Below are 11,897 nucleotides of genomic sequence, written 5' to 3'. Positions count from 1 at the left end.
TTAGCAAGTATTTGGGATTATGAATGGGTGGTAGCTCTATAGAAATTATTAGAAGCAGACGGCATGGGATGGGGGGTGATATGGAGGATAGTTTAGGGGATTAATATCTGCCCTGCCCCAGTTGAAGCAAGGCAATTTTAAAATATAACAGGTGTCTGTGTTTTTACTGATAGCGGGTTAGAAAATACCGCCATAATAATTATAGGGCTAATGATAAACATTTATTAGACCCTACTTTTAAATTAACAGCAGCATGACATATATACATACACATGCATGCGTGCATACACACATATGCACATGTGTACACACGTGCGTGTACACACACATGTATACACATAATGGTACATCATACATGCTTATGTGCATATAGTCACATGTGTGTGTTTTTGAGGCAGGGCCTTATACTCAGTGTGTAGGCAAGGACAACTTGGGTTCCTGGTCTTCCCGAGTGCTGGGCTCATAGGCACGCACCACCAGAGCCAGCTTCATTCAGTTCTGGGGCGGGAATCTAGAGCCTCATGTACGCCAGGCAATCCTCTACCAGCAGAGCTTCACCCCTGCCCTGCACTGGGTGCCCCGCACTGGATGCCCTGCACTGGGTGCCCTGCACTGGATGCTCTGCACTGGATGCCCTGCACTGGGTGCCCCGCACTGGATGCCCTGCACTGGATGCCCTGCACTGGGTGCCCCGCACTGGATGCTCTGCACTGGATGCCCTGCACTGGGTGCTCCGCACTGGATGCCCTGCACTGGATGCCCTGCACTGGGTGCCCCGCACTGGATGCTCTGCACTGGGTGCCCCGCACTGGATGCTCTGCACTGGGTGCCCCGCACTGGATGCCCTGCACTTGGTGTCTCACACTGGGTTCCCCTGCACTGGATGCCCCCCACTTGGTGCCCTGCACTGGATGCTCCACACTGGGTGCCCTGCACTGGATGCCCTGCACTGGATGCTCTGCACTGGATGCCCTGCACTGGGTGCTCCGCACTGGATGGCTACACTGGGTGCCCCGCACTGGGTGCCCTGCACTGGGTGCCCCGCACTGGATGCCTTTAGGTCAGCGTCTACCTCTGGAACCATACAGCTGTGGCTAAGAGACATGAGGTGGGGTAGACTTTACAAGTGAGAATGGGTGGGACAAGCTGTATCTAACAGGCATGGGGTAAAAAGTAGCCATGGCAGAGCATGGCAATGGCTCAATGGGTAAACCGCTTGCGGTGCAACCATAAAGACCACAGTTTGCATCCCAGAACCCACATAGAATGCCAGGTGGGAGCGGAGGCCTCCCTGAAGTCCTGGTGTGCAGGAGGCGGATGCCAGGAGTCTCCAGAGCAAACTGACTGGACAGAGTGCCTGAAACAGCTAGCTCTGGATTCAAGTAAAAGACCTTGGAGAGAACAGTCAAAGACCTCACCAGATGCCAACCTTGTGCCTCCACACCTGTGCACACACACAAACACATGCACCGGCGCATACACACATGCGCAGCCCCACACACGTGAACACAAGCACACACACATACCACGAACGTTAACATGTACTTAATGAATGGCTGAAGGAGAGATAAACCTGTCTTTTAGGATCCCAAGTGTGGGATTGGAATGGTCTTGGGAGAGAACGGTGAGGTTAATCCACTAGAAGACGGACTACCTCGTGCGGGAGCTCGATTGTTGCCAGCTGAAAAGATGCCGTGAACAGACTCTGGGAGGAGATACATAAATGAGCCCAGAACTGGAGGCGGGGCTTTTTGGAGACTTGGGATAGTTTTGGCTGTTCATCGCTGCACTTCAAGATGCTCCTAGAGAGAACCGCTCGAGGGAAGGCTTCGGGGCTCCGGCTCCTGCTGAGGTTCTGGGTTCTGGTTACTCCAGGTTCCAGCAGAAGAAATCCTGCTGATTGTACCAGGAGAATTGTTCCTTGGAACTGATATCCTCACCATTTTGTTATTGTGTCTATTAATCCTCATTTCCTGTTGTTTTGGTTAGTCGGGATATAAGTGACGTATGCTCAGTCACTAAGTTGTTAATAAAATATATTGGTTAAGAAAACTGAGCCTACAAATGGGTTGATAGAAACTGCTGCTTGCTGTCGGGCATGGATGCGCCCAGTCAGTAGATGCTGATGAGTGATAGTTTGGAGGCTTGTTTGTTGTTTGTTTGTTTGTTGTTGTTTTTTGAGACAGGGTTTCCCTGTGTAGCCTTAGCTGTCCTAAAACTCACTCTGTAGGCCAGGCTGGCCTTGAACTCACAGAGATCTGCCTGTCCCTACCTCCCTAGTGCACCCCCACTGCCTGGTGATAGTTCAGAGTTTTAGAAATAGTTGATGTATGTGGTGTCTCTCAAAGGGCTGTGTGCTTAAAGCATGGGCAGCAGATGCTCCCCATTCTGGAAGGCAGAGTCTTGTGGAAGGGACTAGCTTCTAGGAGTATGCTTTAAAAAAAAAATTATTTATTATGTATACAGTGTTTTCTGCATGTGCGCCTGCAGCCCAGAAGAGGGCGCCAGATCTCACTATAGATGGCTATGAGCCACCATGTGGTTGCTGGGAATTGAACTCACGCCCTCTAGAAGAGCAGCCAGTGCTCCTAACCTCTGAGCCATCTCTCCAGCCCAGGAGTATGCTTTTTTGTTTGTTTGTTTTTCAAGACAGGGTTTCTCTGTGTAGCCTTGGCCATCCTGGACTCACTTTGTAGACCAAGCTGGCCTCAAACTCACAGCGATCCGTCTGCCTCTGCCTCCCGAGTGCTGGGATTAAAGGCGTGCGCCACCACGCCCGGCTCAGGAGTATGCTTTTTAAATGTTCATATTTCTTGGAAATGGAGTTACAGGCAGTTGTGAGCCGCCCAGAGTGGGTGCTGGGAACTGAACTCAGGCCCCCTGGAAAAGCAGCCAGTGCTGTAAGCATGGAGCCCTCTCTCCATCCCTGGCTTATTATGCTTTTAAGACAAAGTCTCACTCTGTAGACCTAGCTGGCCTCAAACTCATGGCTAACCTCCTGTCTCAGTCTATCAAGGGTGGGGACCACAGGCCTGAGCCACCACACCTGGCTCAGTGTTCTTGAGTGTGTGTTGTCTGTCTGTCTGTCTGTCTGTGGCATGAAGATGTTTAGATAATGATTGTTTCCAGGTCTCAGATTGGTCTCTTTGTATCTGGACTAACCCCTTCTCGTTTTCTTAATACTCAGCTTAAAAAAAGAGAAGAATAAATGGTTGGGGGAGGGGACTGTAGAGATGGCTGAGAGCACTGGCTGCTGTTCCAGAGCGCCTGAGTTTGGCTCACATGGGGCTCACAACCACCTGGATCTTCAATTCCAGGCGCTCTGACATCCTCTTCTGGTTGCTATATGCACTGAGTGCATGTACTGCACATACATACGCAGGCAAACACACACATAAAAATAAGTAAGTGTGTGTGTGTGTGTGTGTGTGTGTAGGAGGCTGGAGAGATGGCTCAGCAACTAAGAACACTTGCTGCTCTTCCAGAGGACCTGTGTCAGGGGCCTGAAACTCAAGCTCCAGGAAATCAAATACCCTCTTCTGGCGTCTAAGGGTATTCCCCGAGACACATACGCACACATACACACACTATAAAAAAAAGCAGAAAGTCTCTCTCTTCTTTCTGTCCCTGTTTCTTCCACACAATCATGGCTGTCCTGGGTCAGCTGCATGGGAGCTGTTGTCTCGGTAGTTGAATGTTTTTCTCTTTTCTCTATTTATTCACACTAGGACGAGAAGTTTCCACTGTAGGCTTCTGAGGAGCTAACACCAGGCACACCCCCAGGAGGCTCCATGGTCTGGGAATGAGTTTGGTTATTATGGGTTAACCTGGGTTGAGAATCACTCACTTGTAGAGCTCTCTCCCTCTCTCTCTCCCTCTCCCCCCCCCCCCCCCCCCCCCCCCCCAGGTATCTCACTCTGTAGTCCTAGCTGGCCTGGAACTCACAGAGGTTCACCTGCCTCTGCCTCCAAGTGCTGGGATCAAGGCTGTGCTTGTTTAACTTTTGAGACGCACCCATCTGTCCCCCAAGTTTGCTGGCAACCCAGGCCGCCTTTGAACTCATGATCCTCCTGTTTCTCCCACCACACCCAGCCATAGTGGGCGTTTACTGAGCATGCTCTGTGTGCCAGGTGTGCTCTTCTGGGCGCTTGGGATCCACGCAGAAAAATTCAAGGACTGAGGTTCGGAAGCACGTGGAAGTGGGGAGGGTGGAGGTCATGAATCCAAAGGAAAGGGGCTCAGGGCAGGGACTTTGCTGTTCACCTTTGGTTCTCTGGGGAGACTGCAAAGATCACAGTGCTGGCTGAGTAACTGAGCTCCTTGTGGCCTGCAGTACCCAACACGATCCTTTCCTAGGTCCGTTTCATCTGGCCCTCAGCTCTGTGGTAACAATCTTTTCAAAGTGTTCTGTCATCAGCGTTATTGTGCCTGGCACCCAGTAGGTGCTCAGTACACAGCAGCGCAATACGTGGAGTACACGTCCAAAAAGCCATCCTCCGTCCTAGAGCTTAGGCTACCAGAACATCATACTGGCAACATTAATAAATTCCTACAAATATTCAGCCAGGGAGGCTTCATCAGGCAGGCCATGGTGGCCCCGCAGACACCCCAGTCGGCGGACCGTGGGCTCCTGGGAGCAGCAAGGCTCGCCCCGCCCCCTCCACCGCGCAGCCCTCCCCTCGTCCTCCGCCCACTCCCGTCGGTCTCCCGGCGGCGGCTGCTTTGTCTCCCGGGCAGGGATCCCTCCCCCCAGCAGCTGCCCAGGGAGGGAGCGCCGGAGCTGTCCAGCATCCCGGTGCTGAAAGGCGGCGCGGCGGCGGCCTTGCTCCACCATGTAAGGGTCATGCCCAGGCTCGCCCTGGCGCAGCGCGGACATGGAGGAGGACCTGTTCCAGCTCAGGCAGTTGCCGTGAGTACCGCGGGGGCGAAGGGAGGCAGCCAGGGTGCCCTTTAGAAGAGCAAAGCCTGCAGGGGTGCATCCCCGCACGGCCTCTTGAATTGGAAAAATGCTATTACAGATGGAAGCATTGGGCCTGGAGGAGACAAGCCATTTTCCTAACCCAGCTTCTGTTTCATCTACCCCCTCCCCCGCGCCCCCCCCCCCAACAAGATCTGTCAGGACCTTGTGAGACTCCTTAGTTTCTGTGTTTTCCCTTGAAATGGCTTTCAGCCCAGAAGGGGTTTTAAGGTCTATGCTGTTTGCAAATGTGGGCTGAATTGGCGAGGGCTGACATCTGTCCTTTTGAGCCTTTCTCTCCTACTGTGCGATTCCTGATTTTTCCTCCCTGCAAGGTCTTTCGGAGAGATGTGATGTTGCAAACTGCTTTCTAAACAGCACGGATGGCTGTTTGTGAGGCATGTGAAGGAGAGGGCTCTGAGCAGTGGCTGGAGACTTCTCCCTTCTGAATGAAGGGTTTGGGGGGAGCTGGCAGGAGTAAGCCTTGGCATACTCTTAAGCATCTTGGCGGCAGGGGGTGGGGGTGAGGGGGACAGAACACACAGGGAGGGGTAGTGGAAAAGCCAGAGGCCTTCAGAGGGATTTATAGGTATCTTCCCTGCCCCAGCAATGGTAATTTGTTAAGCAAATTCCAAGTGTCTGAAGGGGGCACTAAGAGTATTTCCAAGGTTCCTGTTCTAATTTTCAGGCTTGCTCGTCATTTGGCAGGTGGAAGTCAATTCCGTTTGGGTCTGTTGGAAAGGACTGGGTATTGTTAGCTCTGTGTGTGTGTGTGTGTGTGTGTGTGTGTGTGTGTTGCCGACTTTAAAAATGGTGTGCACTGCCCCCCTCAAGCTACTGAGGAATGCTCCCAGGCGTCTTTTAGTGTGGCCAATCCTGCCCTCTGAGGCTCTGAGTGCTCCCAGGGTTGTCATATTTGCCTCTCACCCCGAGTGAGATTAATTCTCATTACACGGTTCTCATTAATTGTAACTGTGTTTTTTAGCTTTTGTTACTAGCTCCGTAAGTTACCCCCAACTAGTGACAGTTGTATTTCACAATGGTAAAGGGCACCGCTTCTGACACCCCCAAATGTCAAGAGTATAGACCCCTCGAGGAAACCATGCCCCTCTCACTGAGCCCAAGCGTTAAGTTCACAAGGCCAAGTGATTTGCCCCAAGTAAAACCATAGTCCACAAACCGAAACAGCGTTCGGTGCTCAGAGTAAGAACACGTATACACGGCTGGCTTTAGTGGGAGGAATTTCCAAAGACCATTCAGAGCAGGTGAGCTTGGCAAAAGACACGTGTGCCTTTAGCCTCGTGTGTAGGTCTGATATTCCATGCTCATAGACTGAAAACGGGGCTCACGCAGCACGCTTGCCGAGCATGCGCAAGGCCTTGGGTCTCATCATCCCCAGAGCTAAACAGACAGAACCGGTGAGAAAAGGGAAGCTGACATGTGTCATTAATTGAAGCTGGGTCTACAGATGTGGGCCTGTCCTGTCACCCCAGCATTTGTGGGGCTAAGGCTGGAGAAGTACAGGCTCTGGGCCAGCCCAAGCCACAGTGTGTCTCAAAAACGTATGTGATGATGATAACACAACAGTAAGCTGGGCAGTGGTGGCGCACAGCTTCAATCCCAGCAGAGGCAGGTGGATCTCTATGAGTTCAAGATCAGACTGAGTCCCAAGACAGCCAAGGTTACACAGAGAAATCTTGTCTGGAATGTCCCCCCGCCCCCCACCCCTCAAAAAAATTCTCTCGATGTTTTTATAGGTAGAAGAGCATACACTGCCTATTGGAGACGTTAAATGGTGCACCGTCGGGGAACACTGGCTACGAGCCAGGCAGATTTGGGTTCAAATCTTTTTTTTTTTTTTTTTTTTTGGTTTTTCGAGACAGGGTTTCTCTGTGTCGCCTTGGCCATCCTGGACTCGCTTTGTAGACCAGGCTGGCCTCGAACTCACAGCGATCCGCCTGCCTCTGCCTCCCGAGTGCTGGGATTAAAGGCGTGCGCCACCACGCCCGGCTGGGTTCAAATCTTGACCCCCAAGTCATTAACCTATCTAAGACTTAGCTTCTCCAGCTACAGGGAGACAGGGATCGATTGGGGACAGGTGGACAGTGGCACAGTGTGTGGTTAGCACACTCAGGTTCAGTTACTGAAGAAAACGACTACCACACTTGGCTCGTATGTTTTTATTCTGAAGGCTAAGTGAGAATGTGCTAAATGCTTGTCACGAAGCAACAGACATTAGCGATTTACCATTGGTTACATCTGAAACATTTATAAAAGGTAATTATGTTTGCTGCTTTAAAACCCCAGGGGCTGGAGAGATGGTTCGGGGGTCGGGGGTTAAGAACACTTGCTGCTTTTCCAGGGGCCTGAGTTTGGTTCCCAGCAGCCATGTTGGGTGGCTCACAATCACAGTAACTCAAGTTCCAGGGCATCTGACACTCTCTTCTGCCCTGAGGACACCTGCACACGTGGCACCTGCACACGTGGCATACCTGCACACGTGGCATACAGGCACACATACATATAAAAAAAATTCTTTTTAAGCCATGTGCAGTGACACACATCTTTAATCACAGGACTCAGGGGGACACAGAGGCAGGTGGATCTCTGTGAGTTCCAGACCAGCCTGGTCTACAAAGTGAGTCCAGGACAGCCAAGGCTACACAGAGAAACCCCATCTTGAAACAACAACAGAAATCTTTTTTTAAAAAGCAAGGCCCGGATAAGATTTGAATGAAGTCAGAATTAGCCTATAATCAGCCTGACCTCCATTTATAAAAACAAGAAGCTAAAAGAAACAGGCAGCCACGTAAACGTGGGTGGGTTACACGTCACGACTTAGATAGTCCTCAGGCCATACCTTGCATATTATTATGCGCAGACTGCAGGCAACAGATTCCCTGAGCAGTATGGTTTAACAAACATTCAGAGTGCTGGCAGGAGTGGACTCTGAAACAGACCTGGTCCTGCGGGAGGGTGCATACTAATAGATCATAAGCCTGTAAGCAGATTGCAGGCTTGGGCAGGGAAGCGAGCGAGCCTGTCTAAGCAAGCAGCCCTCTTGTGCACCTGGAGGCCCTGTTGTACAGCCAGCTCCAGGACGGCCTGGTAGGACCCCACACAGCACTTATTCACCTGCTGTCTGCAGTGGACACGTGTGGAGGGGGTTTGCCTCTTGTTCTTCCTAATCGTGAATTTGTGTGAGACTGGCTTAGGAGATTTCTCTTTTCCAGGTTAATGCTTTTTCTTTTCAGTGATGAAGGAACAGCCCAGGGCCGCCTCCTTGCAGGCTAAGCAAGAAATCTACCACAGATCTACATCCCCAGTCCTCAGGTGACTGTGCCTGTCCTGGAACTACATAGGCCAGGCTGTCCTAGAGCCCCAGGCTGCCCTAGAGATTACCAAGACCCACCTGCCTCTGCCTTCAGAGGGCTGGGATTAAATGTGTGTGCCTCCATGCTTGAGCCCTCAATAGTTTAACTTTGTGGGTTTTTTTTGTTTTGTTTTTAGGGTTTTTGTTGTTGTTGTTGTTGTTTTGTTTTGTTTTGTTTTTTTGAGACAGGGTTTCTCTGTGTAGCCTTGGCTGTCCTGGACTCCCTTTGTACACCAGGCTGGCCTCGAACTCACAGCGATCCACCTGCCTCTGCCTCCCAAGTGCTGGGATTAAAGGCGTGCGCCACCACGCCCAGCTAATAGTTTAACTTTGATACCATCCTTGGTACAAAGGACTGGATGGATGACTAAGGAAACATGGTCCACGCCTTGAAAGTGTTGCCGTCTATAGCCACAATATGGTGGCCTCTGGCCATGTATGTAAGTGATATCATCTACATGTGAAATGACTCATGCAGAGTAATACTGTTCTGCTTACATTTCTGCAGCTGTAATAAGCTGTGTGGCCCCTGCATTAGTGGAGAAAAGGGCTTGGGTTGTTCTCTTTTTTCCCAGTGCTGAGGACCGAACCCAGGCTCTTAGCAAATGCTCTACCACTGAGCTAAATCCCCAACCCGGAAAGGGTTTGTCTCTCTGGCCTCAGTTCCACATCACAGACCAGCAGTGAGGGAAGCCAGGGCAGGGTCTATGAAGCGGCCCACTTCCTGTTCTACCCAGCATCACCTCCAACCAGGGATGCTGCTTGCTGACTGCGGGCCTATACTCACCTTTCTTTTTTATTTTTTTGGTGTATTTATTTATTTATTTTTGGTTTTTTGAGACAGGGTTTCTCTGTGTAGCTTTGGCTGTCCTGGACTCACTTTGTAGACCAGGATGGCCTCAAACTCACAGCGATCCACCTACCTCTGCCTCCCGAGTGTTGGGATTAAAGGTGCGTGCCATGACACCCGGTGATCTACTCACCTTTCTTACACAGTTGAGAACCGCCTGCCTAGAGGATGGTGCCGCCCATCGTGGGCTGGACCTCCCTACGTAATCAACAATCAACAATCGGGAAAGTTCCTCAGAGTGAGTCACACAGACCAACTTGATCTGGGGCCGCCTCTCACCTGAGGCCTTCCTCTCAGGTTGTGTGACCAGTTGGTAGTTAACGCTGATTGGGACAAAAACAATACAAATGTATACCACCGCAGGCAGGGTATATATCCTGGCCATTCCTGTAACTGTGCAGCCCTGGCCTGGGAGAAGAGGTGGGCATCGAGTGTGTCACTCTCATAGCTAGAACAGGAGCCTCATATGCTCGCATAGCCTAGGGCTGTGCAGGGATCCTGGTTCTAGACAGCGATGAGATCAAAGGAGAGATCCCAGACACGGGCAGGAATGATTCAGAAGCAATGCCGGTGTGGCGCATTCCAGATAAAGGAGACCTTGTGAGAAGAAAGTTCTGAGTGGGAAAAGCGTAGTTTGTCTCACGAAAGACCACAGGGCATGCAGGGACCCCCCCTCTCCATTTCCCTTCTTCCCAATGAGCATGACTCTGACCTCAGTGAGCTTCTCCCTTCTCTCACTTCTCCTGGCTTCAATAACTAATAAAATGGGGGAATCAGAGTCTGGCAGTGCTAGGTTCGAATCCTGCCTCTGACACTTACCATTGTGGTGCTTTTCTTGGCCTTTGACTTCATCTTCCCAAGGCTAAGGTACTCATCTAGGAAGTTGGGAGTCTGCTTGCCCCCGCATGGCTGGCCTGCTGCAGGCGCAGGGAAAGACGCTGGGCAGCGGGCCTCCAAAAGATGCTTCTGGAATTCTTATCGTCTTCTGCTGTGGTTTGGGTCCCTGGACTTCATTTTGTTCAGGAAATAATGCAAGCAGAAGCTATAGTCTCCTTTGCAGAAATGCCTGCAGTTGCATGGTTTAAAGATAAATAACTTTAATTTTAAAATATGTGTGTGTGTGTGTGTGTGTGTGTGTGTGCCTGCGTGAGTTTTTTTGTGCACTGTGTGTGTGGGAGCCCCCCAAACTGTAGTTCCCAGCAGTTATGATGACCCTCTTGACAACACAGGGCTGGGATGCAACCCCTGGTTCTCTGTAAGCTCAGCAAGTCACCTTAGCCACCAAGTACCTCTCCAGCCCCCCAAAAGTAACCCCACAATCCCTCTTCTTTCAGAGGCTCCCACCCCATGATGGCCACACATCCATTCCATGTGCAGTGTCACCATCATGCCACCTGCTCAAGAGCTTCCTGTGGTTCCTGTTGACACTCCCTCCCTCACACACACTAGTAGCCTAGTGTTAAGTTAAACAGACAAAGCCCTAATGCAGGCAATGAAACCCTGTAAAGGTCACAATCTCTCATCGGCCTGTGTGAGCAGGAAATGCATGGCTACTGTGAAACAGGGGAGTGGGGCCTCAGACGCTCCAGACTAGGGCTCCACCGGCCCTTGCAGTTCCACATGCCAGCGGTCTGTCTACAGGGCCAACCAGCTCTGGGTTCTGCGGGTTCAAGACAGAGAGGAGCACTGCGCCCTCACTGAGCTCCCACAGGCTGGCTTTGTGGTCATCCTCTCAATGACAGTCTGTCTCCATGACAGTGACCCCATTGACAGGGACTGAAAGTAATTTAGGGATGCAAATAAGTGTACAGGAAGATGTGTGCAAATCCCATACCATCTCATATGTCCAGAGTATCCCAAGCTGGTCTTGAATTTACTATGTACCCAACGCTGGCCTTGAACTCCTAATACCCCTACCCCTTGTATCATGGGTTCAGGGATTACAGGTGTGTGTTAAAACAAGCAGCAAGAGAGCTGGACATGATGGTGCACACCTTTTTTTTTTTTTTTAAGATTTATTTACTTGCATTTGTACAGTAAGTATTCTGTCCACATGTACAGCTGCATGCCAGAAGAGGGCACCAGATCTCATAATAGATGGTTGCGAGCCACCATGTGTTGCTGGGAATTGAACTCAAGACCTTTGGAAGAACAGACAGTGTTCTTAACCTCTGAGCCATCTCTCCAGCCCCGATGGTGCACACCTTTAATCCCAGCACGGGAGGCAGAGGCAGGTGGATTGCTGTGAGTTCAAGGCCAGCCTGGTCTACAAAGAGAGTCCAAGACAGCCAAGGCTACACAGAGAAACCCTGTCTTGAAAAGCCAAAAAATAAAAATTAAAAAATTAAAAAAATAAAATAAAAAAGGAACAAGCAGCAAGATAAAATTTGTTACATATATTTTGCCGTTAAGTGAAAAAAAAAAAAAAATGAAGTTTCCATTCGTCCTCCAACGGTGACATCAAGCTAACCTTTCCTGTTTTGTAGGTTTTTAAAAAATATTTTTTATTAATTTGTTCATATTACATCTCAATGGTTATCCCATCCCTTGTATCCTCCCATTCCTCCCTCCCTCCCATTTTCCCCTTACTCCCCTCCCCTATGACTGTGACTGAGGCGGACCTCCTCCCCCTATATATGCTCATAGGGTGTTTTGTAGTTTTTATCACCTAATAGTTCCATTATTATTGTGTGTGCATGGCGTGTGTGCAGGTGCTG

General features: G+C 50.5%; 1 protein-coding gene across 1 annotated transcript in view; it reads left to right on the top strand.

Moving 5' to 3' along the window:
• The first annotated feature begins 4,689 nt into the window (after window positions 1–4,689).
• Window positions 4,690–11,897, top strand: part of Svop (SV2 related protein) — a 60,499-nt gene continuing 53,291 nt past the window's right edge. The window contains exon 1 of the mRNA XM_051161699.1: window positions 4,690–4,909. Within this exon, the coding sequence (XP_051017656.1) occupies window positions 4,875–4,909 (35 nt within the window). The 5' untranslated portion in view covers window positions 4,690–4,874. The remainder of the gene's footprint in view (window positions 4,910–11,897) is intronic.

Source organism: Acomys russatus, chromosome 19 (assembly GCF_903995435.1).
Source record: "Acomys russatus chromosome 19, mAcoRus1.1, whole genome shotgun sequence".
NCBI classification, from domain to species: Eukaryota; Metazoa; Chordata; class Mammalia; order Rodentia; family Muridae; genus Acomys; species Acomys russatus.
The sequence above is the reverse complement of the archived record's forward strand: the minus strand, read 5'-3'. Positions and strand labels throughout refer to the sequence as shown.